At 39.1% G+C, this 14,501-nt stretch overlaps 1 protein-coding gene across 3 annotated transcripts in view; it reads left to right on the forward strand.

Annotated features, from left to right (window-relative positions):
- The window catches only part of LOC124863697 (1-phosphatidylinositol 4,5-bisphosphate phosphodiesterase delta-3-A-like), a 34,461-nt gene extending 21,641 nt beyond the window's left edge, over positions 1–12,820 (forward strand). Inside the window, exons 3-15 of one of the 3 annotated variants that reach the window (XM_047358129.1) lie at positions 394–622; positions 4,083–4,212; positions 4,631–4,853; positions 6,592–6,793; positions 6,896–7,040; positions 7,182–7,334; positions 7,431–7,583; positions 7,669–7,819; positions 7,945–8,061; positions 8,269–8,447; positions 9,782–9,917; positions 11,577–11,732; positions 11,825–12,820. In XM_047358129.1, coding sequence (XP_047214085.1) covers positions 394–622; positions 4,083–4,212; positions 4,631–4,853; positions 6,592–6,793; positions 6,896–7,040; positions 7,182–7,334; positions 7,431–7,583; positions 7,669–7,819; positions 7,945–8,061; positions 8,269–8,447; positions 9,782–9,917; positions 11,577–11,732; positions 11,825–11,967 — 2,117 coding nt within the window. In that variant the 3' untranslated portion in view covers positions 11,968–12,820. The remainder of the gene's footprint in view (positions 1–393; positions 623–4,082; positions 4,213–4,630; positions 4,854–6,591; positions 6,794–6,895; positions 7,041–7,181; positions 7,335–7,430; positions 7,584–7,668; positions 7,820–7,944; positions 8,062–8,268; positions 8,448–9,781; positions 9,918–11,576; positions 11,733–11,824) is intronic. The other 2 variants (XM_047358131.1, XM_047358130.1) reach the window with 2 other exon arrangements.
- Positions 12,821–14,501: the final 1,681 nt, after the last annotated feature.

Below are 14,501 nucleotides of genomic sequence, written 5' to 3' on the forward strand. Positions count from 1 at the left end.
TGAGAGCTTGTGGGGTCTTCTTAAATGTGAGATTTACAGATTTACAAATCTTAGAAAAGCTCCTGCTGCTTCAACAAAAGGTAATTGTGATCAAGAACCTGATGGAGTCAAGTGAGGAAAGGCTCTGTCTTGCAGTTGTTAAAATAAAAGCCTGACAAATATTCACACCTGAAAAAACAGCTGCATAATGAAATGTTTCAGGTCAAGTTTTATCTACAAACTAAATGTTTAGGATTTGACTTTGATTTCACAACCTTAAACTTTACAATTTGTTTGCTTTAGCGAGATTTACAACCCTTTACAACAGCCAACCTTTAGCTGCTTTGTGTGTTGTTGCAGTCTCCTGCTGTACTCGTGCAATCAAGCCAAACTCTGCCTGTGTTTTACCACCAGTTGCAGTGACAGAGGTGGACTGTGTGCGCGAAGGCTGCCAGTCGGATGCTCTAAAGCGACTGTCCGGGACGGCGCTGGACGACCAGTGCTTCACAATGATCTTCAAGGGATCCAAGAAAAGCCTGGACCTGATGTGCCCCTCAGCTGAAGAGGCGCAGCGCTGGGTGCGAGGCCTCCGCTTCTTAAAGGAGCGTGTCACCTGCAAGACACAGAAGGACAAGCTCGACCAATATCCTGCTAGAATATATATGCAGAAGCAAACCCACTGTATCTGAGGCAGCATTGCTAAGGTATCTAACTCTGCAATCACATGCACTGAGCATAACTGAGATGAGAAGTAATTATTACATTTCAAAAGCACTTCTAAATAAAGTTAAACTAATGCTGTCAATTACGCTCAGGTTAGACTGAGTCACAGTATCAGATCTATGACTATCCATGGTGTTGTGTATTTCTATCTGCACTACCCTCCTCATTTATTTGCACCCCTGGTAAAGATCCATAAAAAGACTTCAAATAAATTCATCTTTAATTTAAGCAGCATAATCTCACACTGAAATCCAACCTTTAATTTAAGTCAATTTATTCAGTAGATAAAAAAAAAAAAAACATAATCTTTTTAGATCAGGGGTCTCGAACTCCAGTCCTCAAGAGTCGGTGTTCTTCAACTTTTAAATGTGTCCCTGGCCCAGCACTTCTGCATCAAATGGCTGCCTCCTCAGCAGAGTTCTGTTGAACTTGACTGCATACTAAGGCCTTTATTATTTGATTCAGGTGTGTTGAACCAGAGACTGGTCTAAAAGTTGCAGGAAACTGACCCTCGAGGCCTTGAATTTGGGCGACCTGGGTCTGTTTTTAGTTTTCTCAGAAAGTTCACCAGGTTTTTGTTTAAGGTTTTCCTGTATTTTAAAGAGCTAATAATGCAAGCAGGATTTCCAGAGTCTTTAGAAGACAAACATACCCACACCTTTATTGTATGGTAACTTTATGGTAGGGTGACTTACTTATGCACATATTCTGCTCATCTGACCAAAATGCTGGTTTCCAGTTAAACTCCCAGCTACGTTTAAATACCTCCACATGATTACATTTGTGATGGTTGGACAGTAAAGGATTTTTCCTGGCATTCCTCTCAAACAGCTTGTTGCCATTTAGATAGGGTCTAATACTCTAACAGTAATATTTATTTATTTATTTACCTCCATTCCCCTGCTTCTCACTGTATTATGGCAGGATAACCTTCGGGTCAAGGAAAAATATTAGAATTTCTCAAAATCTAAGATTTTTCTTGGAATTTTATTTCAGTAAGATAAGCTATTCACAAAGCACCTTAAGCCTTAAGAGAGCTCCTAAAGTGAAAAAATGTTAAGAGTATTGAGCACGACTTTTAGTGAGCCTAAGACTATCTTAACCAGAGAAGATGGCAGAAAGACAGAGAAAGGAAAGATATTCTCCATATGACAGTGAATTAATTAGATACTACTGGCTCAATTGTCCAGGGATCCACCCCTAAAAAGCAGAGAATATGAGCACATAAACCTCTATAACAATCAAACAATTATTAATATAGAGATAAGATAAACTTTATCATCCCCCTATGGTAAAATTAAATGGTATCAGCAGCAGGACAGGTTAAAGGTGCACCTCTAGTAAGGTAATGTTAGGAAGGATGAATAAATAATAGAAAAAATAACGAATAACCATGAATAAAGAGTGAAAACAAATAATATAGTACAGAATTATTTAAATATTTACAGACTATAAAAATGCTTTCAAAAATAAACATTTGGAAACAATTGAAAAAAGTCAAATAAGTTGTTGGCACCTTGATCCCGAAACCAAATCTACCTTTTCAACACTCCTCTTGTCGGGATGTGACATTTTGTACTTTGTTTGTGGTTTTGTTTTGTTGTGCTAGATGTTCCTTGTTTGAGGGTTTGTATTCATGTTTATTGCTTTCTGTGTTCTGACAGTTCTGGTTTCCTTTTGCCTCCCAGTGTGTTCTCCTCTCGTCATTAGTTTTCCTCTTTTAGTTGTTAAATACTCAGTTTTTGTCCCCTTTACATTCATTGTTCCTCTTAGCTCTGTTTCCTCTATTTATCTTTATTCTCCAGTCCCTCCTTTTATAGGATAGCTTTAGTTACTGTTACTTTTATTCTAGTCCTCATTTCCTCTGCTTCATTCTCAGTTTGTTCTATCAGTGTTTACTTTCGTAGTCAGGGTTTCTTTATGGTCTCCTTTTGCTTAGGCCTTAGGTTCTTGTTATTCCTCTGTTCCTTCCAGTTCCTGTTTCCTTTACCTCTTGGTTATTCTATATTTCTTATGTTTTGGTTATTTTATCTATTGTTCTGCTTAGAATCTATGTTTCTCTTTATTGTTTATTGTTTCCACCTGTCCCTTCTGCCTCCTTGCCACAGCTGTTCCCTGTTTCTCGATTACCCGCCTTTGTTCTCGTTCTGTATATTAGTTAGTTTGGTTCTTGTGTTCAAGGCTAGTTTGTTGCGTCACCTTCCTTGCGCCAAGTTCCCTTCGTTTCTTGTGCTCTGTTAGACCTGGACTCCTAAACTCTCTGTTTTCATCCTGCCTGCCTACCTGTGAGTTTAGCCTTTGTTTTTATTTAAATAAATCATCGTTCTGCCTCGCCATGCCGACTCCTTGCCTGCATCTGCATGTTGGTCCACAACAAAAACCTCAACATATGACACCTCTTTTCTTCTCCACCAACTGTGCCAACAGCAGGCTCTGCTCCTCTGTCCAGTTCGGTTTTCTCCACCTTTTTTCTCCGTTTTGTTTTGGCCAATTTACCAAATCAAACCACTTTATACAAGAGGATTATCAAAGTAAAATGCTGACAAGTAAGTGTCCACATTAATATCAAATAGATTAAGTAGAAACACAACCAACATAATAATAAGCAAAACAAAATAATGACGAGCATGTAAATAAGGTACATTAAAACATTTTGATGCTGTGTGACAATTAATGTAATTTTGCTAGGTTTCATCATCATGACTTAAACATTTCCTAATCCAGTCTAAATTCTATGATTGGTTAATTTCTCTCCATTGATTACTAGGAGTGCTTTTGTTGTATTTTTTTTTTCTTTTGCAACAACCAATCACATCTCTTAGCAGACAGCGTCTCACATAGAAACGAGGTCAACTACACCCCATCACTAAGATAAGAATCACTGCCATCTCCTTTCTCAGAGTCGCTCTCAGCAGAGAACTGAATCACTCTTAAGCTAGGAGTCCTTGGCAGGAATTTTTAGGCTAAGTTAGGATCTCTCTGAGAGGACTCTGAGAATCTTTGAGACCCAAGTCTTTAGCATTTTTCCTCTAGCGGTCTTCTGGCATATAAAGGTCAGCGGACACCTGCTTTACTTGAATGACATGTTCTCTTGTCTTTCCCATTTTGGAAAATGGCTATGTTAAATTGGCCTCTTTTTCATGTCTTATGTATATCCCAGAAAAAAGAGGAAGCCATAGATTATTAAAATAATCCAATCAAAGTAAAAAAGTTTAAACTACAAAAATGCTTTGGGTCCTGTTTTCTAATGAGACGTTTTAGGGTTGCTAATGACAGTGTTTTTCAGTCTGTGAGATAATGCATCCTGGTCCACCTGAGTACAGTCTTTGCTAAGTGTCTTCATGTTTCAGTGTCCTTTTATTTTTGTTAACTCCTTACAATTGGATTCGAGGCTACCTGAAGCGGGCAGATGAAAACCAGGATGGCAACATGACCTACAACGAGGTCAAAGGGCTGCTGCCGATGATCAATATTGACCTGAATGAGCAGCACACTCATTGTTTATTCAAGGTGGGTGCCATAACTCTGGGCCTCATAATCTGTTTCCTCTGTGTTTCATGTCACTAATATCAGCTGAAGTCAGTGACCAGAAACTCTAAGATGTAGAGTTTATCTATCTGATTAGAGTGTTTTTTCTTACATAAATTCCAGTCTGTGTTCAATTACTAACCAGGCGGCGGGCCAACAAAGCTCCCCTCTGCATGTTTATCTGCTCTGTGAGAGGTTATTTCTTTATTTAGGTGGAATTACTGCTTGCTGTGTCAGGGATTTGTTGCAGCATTCTCTTGTTTTCATGCTTCCCCTTCACTCACCATATTTATAAAGTGTTCACAGCTGGACTGGATTATGTCCAGCCAGGATTTTGAAACAGTTTCATAACAAAAAAACATATTGTATCTGGTATATTTTCTTTGCTGTGCGTCCCCAGCGCTGTGACAAATCCTGCGACGGCCGCCTGGATCACAATGAGATCGAAGAGTTTTGCAGGGAGCTCATGCGACGACCCGAGCTGGATGCCGTGTTCAGACACTACTCCAGCAACGGTTCTGTGCTTTCTATTGCGGAGCTGCGTGACTTCCTGGGAGACCAGGGAGAAAACGCCTCACTGAATCATGCTCAAAATCTCATACTCACCTATGAGTATGAAAGAGGTAGGTCCCTAAAACCAGCTATTACAGTAATAAAGGTGGAGCTCATTTTATTTTTGTGTCGACATTTCAGTTTTATGAAGAAGTCATAATAGTAATTATGTCTGGAAACATAAACTGCACAGAGGTTGCAATTTAGTCCTGCTGTTGCATAGAAGTGGTTTTCTTTTATGGTTTAACTAAGAAGTTAAGATCAAATGAAAAATTCCTTAATTCATTATTTCCATAAGCCAGACTTTCATGTAATCTTTTTAAGTTGTTTTAATCAATATTTCTTCAGTCTTTCTAAAGGTTCTATTTTTACTTTAGTTGTTTTTGTACTTGTTTTCAGTCCAGATCTTGATCATTTCCAGATGAATGTTTATTGAGCCACTTAAATCTCACCTATGAATGTATTATGCTGTCAAATAACTGACAACTTAGCAGAGAACCAATGTTTACTTGGCTCTTCATGGATTTAGATACCAGCAGCCTTTCACAAAGATACAATTTATTTCTATTTAGTTAGTTAATCTATGAAAAATCCCAGTAATATACTTAATATACTATTTTATTCCCAACAAGCTGATTCACAAAGAGCTAATAACTGAAACCTTAGCATAAATTGGATGATCAACTAAAGTTGAACACATTTTCCACTAAAACCAAATGCAAAATAAATATTATTACACATAGCAATTTAAATTAAAGCAGCTTTATGTGAAAAAAGTAATTCCTCACTTGTTGAATCATGAATTAACATTTTTTAAACACATCCTTGTGGAGTTCAGTTTCACTTACCACACCAAGGCTTGATGATAGACTTGAAGAATCAAGTAAATTGAAATGGTACCTGTATGACAATATGATGTAGGTGCAAATATTCCAAAAACCAAAACATCATGCCCTGATCTAAGGAAATTCAAGAAAGATGACAAACCAAGTGATTTGACATATATTTCAGTCTGGAAAGTGTTAGGAAGCAATTTTTAAGGCTTTGCGGCACCAGTAAACCACAGTAAGAGCCATTATTCTCAAATGGAGAAAACATGAAACAGCCAAACCTTTGTTTTTTGAGACCTCTTTTAGCATCTTGCAGTCCACTTTTAGGGTAAACCTGAGTAGGTTGGGACTTATTTTGAATGTCTCCCACATTTAGTCTCACCAAATGGTCTCATTGACCAGGAAATGGTATTCCTATCAGTCTTATAAGCTTCTTTCTGAAGGCCTCACACAACTCTTCTGATCTTATTATGGCATTTCCTCTTACTTATAGCTCAGTCGGGAGCACACTAACATAATACCTGAGGTTAAACTTGGCAAACATAATTTAAAATGTTAAATAATGTTATTCTCATAAACTGTAAGTGGGACTTACTGTGAGAATTTCCTATTTTTGTTCCTTGAAATTTTATTTTTAACTACAATTTACAGATTATTTTAAAAGCAATTTCTTCATTTCTTATTGTTTATTTATATTACTTGAACTTTTGGAAGTTTTGTTCAAATTTATGTTAAATATTAATATGTTTAAAAAATACAGGGTGTCATAGGGTTTCTTAATTTTTCCACATGGCTGTAGGTATGGTGCATTCACTGCCCAAAAATATCAGAGCTGGTAAAGCTATATGTTCTCAGACAAAAGCAGATTTTTATGTCCGTCACTATATAGTTTAGCTATAGCCCACAAACACACCAGCAATACTGCAACAATCATTTTAAATTGATCACGCTGACTGAAGCTTATCACCATTTATTGCAGCTCAAAATAAGTCTTTCATGACGCAGGATGGTTTCACAATGTACATGCTGTCTATGGAAAATGACGTCTTTAACCCAGATCACTGCTGGATCTACCAGGACATGACCTGCCCCCTGGCCCACTACTTCATTTCCTCGTCGCACAACGCCTACCTCACCAAGGACCAGATCACCAGCACCAGCAGCACCGAGCCTTACATCCGGTGTGTTGACACAGAGAAATGAAACCTCTTTGAAGAGTTTAGTTTTAACCACACACCAGACCAATAATATGTGGTGTTACATGTCTGTGTTGTCTCTGTCAGGGCTCTGAATCAGGGCTGCCGCTGTGTGAAGCTGGATTGCTGGGATGGAGATAAAGGTGAGCCCACCATTTACCATGGCCACACCTTAACCTCCAAAATTCCCTTTAAGGAGGTCATTGAAACCATCAACCAGTACGCCTTTAAGGTATGACTTACTACCTATTCCCGTTTTTTATTTCTTACAGTAAACATTCTACAGCACTTCCTGTAGTTGTTATTTTGGTATACACTGTTAAGCATTGTGTCTGTTTATCATTGCCTAAATGTGCGTGTTTTCACCCTGCAGGCATCCCCGTACCCTCTTATCCTGTCCTTCGAGAACCACTGTTCTGTGGAGCAGCAGGCTGTCATGGCCAAACACCTTCACACCATTCTGGGAAAGAAACTGCTCACCAAACCTCTCAGCGACCTGCCATTAAAAGAGCTGCCTTCGCCTGAAGTACACAATCCCACACACACAGCTGAGTTCTTTCAAAATCTCTCAGGATGTCTGGTTTTCTAATTAAACCATTTTTACCAATGACTTTTCTTCCAGGAGCTCAGGGGGCATATCCTGGTGAAGGGGAGGAGGCACATTTCTCACCTTGGTCAGCTGGAAAAGAATGGGAGCTTCACCAGCTTCTTCTCAAGCTCTGAAGCCGAACAAGCGAGCATGAACAAGAATACACCCAAGAGTGACCCTGCAAGGGTCAGTTCGGATGGTTCAGACTTTTCAGGTCTGAGAAACATTGAAACCAAATGTTTAACCTAATTAACCTGTTTTCGTTTCCCAGGTCTGTTCCAAACTGAGCCCTGAGCTGCCGGAGCTGGTAGTGTACTGCAAGAGCGTCTCCTTCCGTGGGTTTGAAAATACATCTAATGTACATCCAGATGAAATGTCTTCTTTTTCTGAAAATGAAGCAATCAGGCTCATCAAAGACTCTGGTATAAACAGAGGAAATAACACAAGAGATTTCTGGTTTGAAGCCTTATGTGCAGCTTGGTCTGCTGAATGTGTGATCATCCTCCAGTGCTTCACTGCATGCTGTTTTCTATCTTTTCATATGCAGGGAAGCTTTTTGTACGGCACAATAGCAGGCACCTGAGCCGGATCTACCCCTCTGGCCAGCGTCTCCAGTCATCCAACTTTGATCCTCAGGAAATGTGGAATTGCGGCTGCCACATGGGTTGGTAATCAAAACTAAGAGCCGGGATGCTGCTCCGATCAGCAGTTTAGATTTGTTTACGTAGAAAAGTCATCCTTAGGCTGTGTGAAAATATTCTTTCTTTCATTCCTGCTCATTTTTGATTAACTGTTGTTGTTTCATATTTCTGTGTGACTTCTTTATTTTCTGCTGTGCTGCTGGCTTCACGTCCCTCTCTGTGTCCTTCAGTGGCTCTGAACTTCCAGACTCCTGGGGAGCAGATGGACCTGAACCAGGGTCGCTTTCTCCCCAATGGTCGCTGTGGTTATATTCTAAAATCCACCTTTATGTGCAACCCAACATCCAACTTTGACCCTGAGAACACAGGCGGAGGCCCCGGCCACACCCCCACCCAGCTCACCATACGGGTGAGCTGTGTACTCTGTTAAAATTGAGCTTTTTTAAAACAAATGAACTCAAACAATTTCCTGTAATGTTAACTATTTTTCTGGTTACTGTACTGGTTTGAGTTTAGTGGAAAGCAGGACTTTTTCTTTTTTTTTTTATACTTTTTTTCTTATTTTCTTAGCATACATTACAGCACAAAAGCAAAATTACAATACATACAGAACAAAGTGCTATGTGTACATCATACCTGGTTATTACAGCGCTCATTTGTTTGGTTTTGTGACAGTTTCTATAAATTGTCAATGTTTTCCACAAATCTTCACATTTTGGTTGTTGGTGACATTTGCCTCTTTTCCATTCATGGTTCCAGCACCGCAGAGCTACACTGTGCTTGACTTCACTCTATTCGTCATGAAACCTGCTGTTTCCATTGACTGCTTGAAGTGTGGCTTGAAGCCCCACATCCAGCTGTCAGCTTCATGTGCTTTTCAAAGTGAAATAAACACTTAAGGTCTCACATCATGGCCTTTTAAAACAATGCAGTTGTGGAGTCCAGACCACCCTCCTGTCCACAACTTGTGGGACTATGACCATAAATGGCATCCATGATTTCGAACCACCGCCACAGCTTTCAGTTTGACCCAGTCCGGCCATTGTGGTCCTTAATATTTTTGTGTGGTTTGGATTTCATTCTCTTAACTGCCTTTTCTCTATTTTTTTCCGTAATCTGTGCACATAACATTGAGTTTTGTGATTCTCCTATTAATGGAAGAACTAATGAATCTAAAAAATGTTTTAATTGTCTCTTTATCCACAGTCTCCTGGTCCCAATGTCCCGTTGGTAGGTAAGGGGCACTTCCTCCTAACGGAGGAGGGCCCCTCAGTAGAGATAGAATATAACTCCAAGATGAGTCCTCCTTTCCTTTCTCCAGCTTAAATTTATGTTTATCTCGCCAAATCAGTGTCTTTAAGATGACAAATTACATTGGAAAGAAGGTTGTAGCTTTGCCCTAAGTAACATATGTCTATTCAACATGAGTGAAAGTATATTATGTAACTTACTTGTTTGTAAAAAGTTACAGAACGTGGCAGACAAAAACAGTTACAAAGTTAGGATATCAGCAATCCGATCCTTGTTTTGAAAGTAAAATTTTATTTTCTGCCATCCATAACCATTTTGTTATATTTAATACGTAATAATGAAAACATTAATGGTGGTTTTAAAACTTTGCACGTTACTCTCTGCGTTTCCAGTTCGGGGCTTGACAAATAACCAACATCAACACACTTTAACACATTTCTCCTCCGTCTTTCATTACCAATATTCTTGCTCTTTGGGTTGTTTGTTTTTTAGATCATATCTGCTCAACAACTGCCAAAAATAAACACAGAGAAAGCCAGCTCGATCGTGGACCCACAGGTGCTGGTTGAAATCCATGGAGTGGATATAGATAAGGCGAGGAAAAAAAACCACCACATTGACAACAATGGTAATGTGTTCTCCAAATAAACTAATTACCGTAGGTTACTGGCATCAAGGTGTAATCAGTTTTAAAACAGCTAGAGTTTAATAATGTTAATTAGTTAATATGATAACATAAATTTGGCAAATGGAAAAAGTGACATAATGATTTTACAAATGGCGAGTATGGAAAAGAGTACACACAGGAATGTACAATATGCTGTGTTGTAGTGGTGAATTTTCCCAGGGGGATTTCAGACAGTGTGGCATGTCCAGTCTGAGCAGCCTTATACTATGAAGACACAAGCTACTCCTGAGTCTCTCAGTTTTGGTTCTGAGCCTGCAGACCCATTTGCCTGAGTTCAGGGGCATAAACAGTTGTACTGGGAAGGGTGGTGTCCCTGATGGTTTGTTTATTGTTCTGCTTCAGCAGCACCTTGTGTAGGCAATGCCCTGATCTCAAGAAATTCAAAAACAGACAAGAAACAAAGTTTTCATCATGTATCTGAGTAGAAAGGGTAAAAGAAAGCCTTTTCTAACCAGTGAACCACAATGAGAGCTATTATCCAGAAGCAGAGAAAACAGAAATACTCAAAGAGCGCACAGACGACTCATCCAGGAGGTCACAAAAAAAACATCTTAACCTCTTCAGCCCTCACATGCCTCAGTTAAGGTCAGAGTTCATGATTTACTAGTACGAAAGAGACTGGGCATAAAGGTTGTCCATGGGAGAGTTCCAAGGCGAGAACCCCTGCTGATTAAAAAAAAACCAAAACCACAAATCTCAGATTTACATAAAAGCGTCTTGATGATCTCCAAAACTTTGGAGAAAATATTCTATGGACTGACAAGATAAAAGTGGAACAATTTGGAAAACATACATCCTGTCACATCTGGCATAAAACTAACAGCATTTCAGAAAATAAAAACACCATACCAGTTGTCAAACATGGTGGTGGTAGGGTGATGGTTTGGGACTGCTTTGCTGCTCAAGGACCTGGATGAATTTTTTTAATTAATAAAACAATTAAATCTGCTTTCTACCAAACAATGTTGAAGGAGAATGTCTGGCCATCAGGTTTTGACCTTTAGCTCAATCACACTGGGATTATGCAGCAGGACAACGATCTGAACCACACTAGCAATTAAACCTCTCCGTGGTGAGAAAATAAAATAACACAAGAAAGGATTTTGGAGTTGCCTAGTCAAAGTCTGGTATTATTCTGATTGGTATGCTGTGGTATGACTTAAACAGTTCATTCATGTACGAAAATCACCCAGTGTAGCTCAAATAAAACATTCGTTCAAAGAACAATGAATCAAAATTCATCCACAGTGATGCAAAACACTTCTGCCATTATTTCGAATGCTTGATGCCAGTTGTCTGTCAAGGGTGACACAACCAGTTATTAGGTTTGAGGAGTGATCACTTTTCTCCATAAGGCCAGGTTGGTTTGGACAGATTTTTAAATTAGTTATTAAATAATAATGTGAAAACTGCTTTCTGTATTACTGTAATTGTCTTTGTCTGATGTTTAAATTAGTTTGATGATCTTACGATCATTTAAGTGTGACAAAACAGCAAGAATAGAAAAAGCTATAAGGGGCCAAATACTTTTCAACAGCACTTTAGGTGTTTTTAATGTCAGCTGTTTGAAAGGTAAGCCACGGGATGATGCATTTACAGCTATAGGTTTCAACCCAAAATGGGACTGCATTCTGAGTTTCCAGCTGCAGGTTCCTGAACTGGCTCTGGTGCGCTTTGTTGTGGAAGATCACGACCATGCTGCCAAAAATGACTTTGTGGGACAGTTCACGTTGCCCTTCACAAGCCTCCGCACAGGTGCTCACGAAAGGCTCTGCCTCATCTCAGTAGTGTCACATTCTCCCACGTTGTTGTTTTGCAACATTTTTAAACCTCTCTTTTTCTCTCAGGATATTGTCATGTTCACCTACTGAAGGCAGATGGTTCCAGTTTGTCCCCAGCCACTCTCTTCATCCATGTAAAAGTCATACGCAAAGGAGCTCCTGTCAAGAGTGTGGCAGAGCGTATGGCCATGGCGAAAGGCAAAGTGTGAAACGTGCCTGAACCAGATGAAGATAAATTTTTATGCATGAAAAGGTCTTCATAGGAAGAAGAATTTTATCTGAGGGGATTGCTGCTGTTACTGCCAGCCCCTCTCCTCACCAGGACCTGAAGTGGTCCATTTCTGCTCAGCTGCTGCAAAGTACTGGAAAGAAGATGAAGATTGGAAAAGCTGAGTCTTCTAAAACACCCTTACTGGGCACTTATGTTTTAATGCTAACACTTAGAGACTTCTGCATAGAGCAAATTTGTTTTAACTGATTTTTGGAATGTAGGTTTTAGAAATGTTTCAGCATTTTATATGTTAAATTTTAAAGAATGAGATGAAATTGACAAAAACAGAGCAATTTATCATTAGATGCTATGGGTGCTATAAAAAGAAAGCTAGCCATAACTAGCTCTGGCTTTAAAAAGTATTTTTTTTTTACTATTTAAACACTGTGCTCTAATTCAGATGTACTAAGCTTTTAACTAATTGTATTTTTTATGATGTCTTAGAGTTTGCTCAGTCAGTCTGACTTAAAATGATTTTAGAATGTAGATAATATTTATCTGAATTTAATTAGTAGCTATGGCGTGTTTGCCTATCTTTTACACATATTGAGAAAAAGTGTTAACTGAACTAGTGTTGAACTTGCATGTAGAGTCCATGTCTCGAGTTAAGTGGCAAACGGGTTAATAATTTGTTGCCAGTTCCTTATTTAACACTAACAGCAACAAATGTTTACAACCTCTAAGTTCAACACCACAAGGTTGTGTTTTGTAGATTCTTACTTGTACGGTTTGTGAAGAAATACTGCAGTGTTTTAGAGGTTGCATCTTTATAAAGCACTGATAACATCTTAGTCTGAGACTTGTCTTATTAACGTGTTTTTTTTTTTTTTTTGGTTTCACCGTTTGCTTTCTGAATGTCATCAAGAGCTAGTGTGGATGTACAATTCTGATCCATCAGCTCACCAGGGGCCTGAATATTAATTTGGATCTTTTGATTTATTTAAATCATTCTTTTCCAGGGTGAATTACTATACGGCACACAACTGCAATTATTCTTTTAATTGACCGCTGGCTGCACTAGCTGGAAAATAGCTGGGAAACACTCTATTCCAGACTGAAAATTATTATACATGGTCTTAGCATACATTTACCATAATCTTTTAAATATTGGTGCCAAAGTCTGTCTGTGTTCTGGATTAACTCCAGGATTTCCTATTAGTGCACAGGAAAGCCTGCAAACTTAAGTGTCCAGGAGGCAGCCTGGTCAGATGCCTGATCACCTCAGCTCGCTCTTTTCAGTGTGGAGGAGTAGCAGCTCTGCTTCAAGCTACCGCAGGATGGAGCTCCTCAACCCATCTCAGGCTGAGCACAACCACCCTGTGGGGAAAGCTAATTTCAGACATCCTATTCTTTCTGTCTTGGTCCCTATCTCATGACGAATGGTCAGTCAGTCATTTTCTACCGCTTATTCCATAGTGGGTCACAGGGGAGTTGGTGCCTATCTCCAGCAGTCTATGGGCAAGAAGCAGGGTCCACCCTGGACAGGTCCATCGCAGGGCAACACACAAACACTCATTCATACACCTAAGGGCAATTTAGAGTTACCAATTAACCTAACAGGCATGTCTTTGGACTGTGGGAGGAAGCCAGAGTACCTGGTGAGAACCCACGCATGCACGGGGAGAACATGCAAACTCCATGCAGAAAGACCCCCGGCCGGGAATCGTACCCAGGACCTTCTTGCTGCAAGGCAACAGTGCTACCAACTGCACCACTGTGCAGCCCATGATGAAAGGTGAGAGTCACAATATAGATGGGCCTTGACAAACCGAAGCAGCCCCCACACTCTGTCCTGCAATCGTTGTTTTACAAGCCAGCAAGATACTCCTTCACCCAAGAATGACACATTTCCAGGAGGCAGCAATCCACCTTTTTACATGGAACCAAATCAAAAAAAATCCATATTTTATTACTTAGATTGTAAAATAAGCTTTTAATGAAAATCCTACTTGGTCCATCTTCTGTTTGAATCATTGATCATAGATAGGGTACATAAATATAACTTAAAATGATTCCATATGACATTGTATGCAATATACAGAACAAATAGATTTATAAAATTATGTGCATACCTTAAAATAAATATGGGGAAAAAACCCAAAATGCCAATGCTAATATATTCTTTGCAATCAAGAAATATAAACGGGAACAGAATAATTCAAGGAATTTCTTTGATTTTTTTGTTGTATTGTATTCATGCTAAAGAGGCACTTTTTCCCGTGAGGACACAGGTCCTCAAAACGATTTTTACACTGTGACCTTTATGGATCATTCTCCACAGGTATTCTAACTGAATTGTATTGTGTAAATTTTACAGAACAGTTAGAGATTATTCTCTATCGGTTTCGAAATGGTTTACACTGTGTAACTTTCAAGTGCCATTTAGAGAATAGGTTCTCATAACGATTTACCCTGTATAAACCTTAGAGAACATTCCCATGTAGGTTCTTAAAATGATACACTGCATAAAAC

The sequence above is a fragment of the Girardinichthys multiradiatus genome, chromosome Y, assembly GCF_021462225.1.
Source record: "Girardinichthys multiradiatus isolate DD_20200921_A chromosome Y, DD_fGirMul_XY1, whole genome shotgun sequence".
In the NCBI taxonomy this organism is placed as follows: Eukaryota; Metazoa; Chordata; class Actinopteri; order Cyprinodontiformes; family Goodeidae; genus Girardinichthys; species Girardinichthys multiradiatus.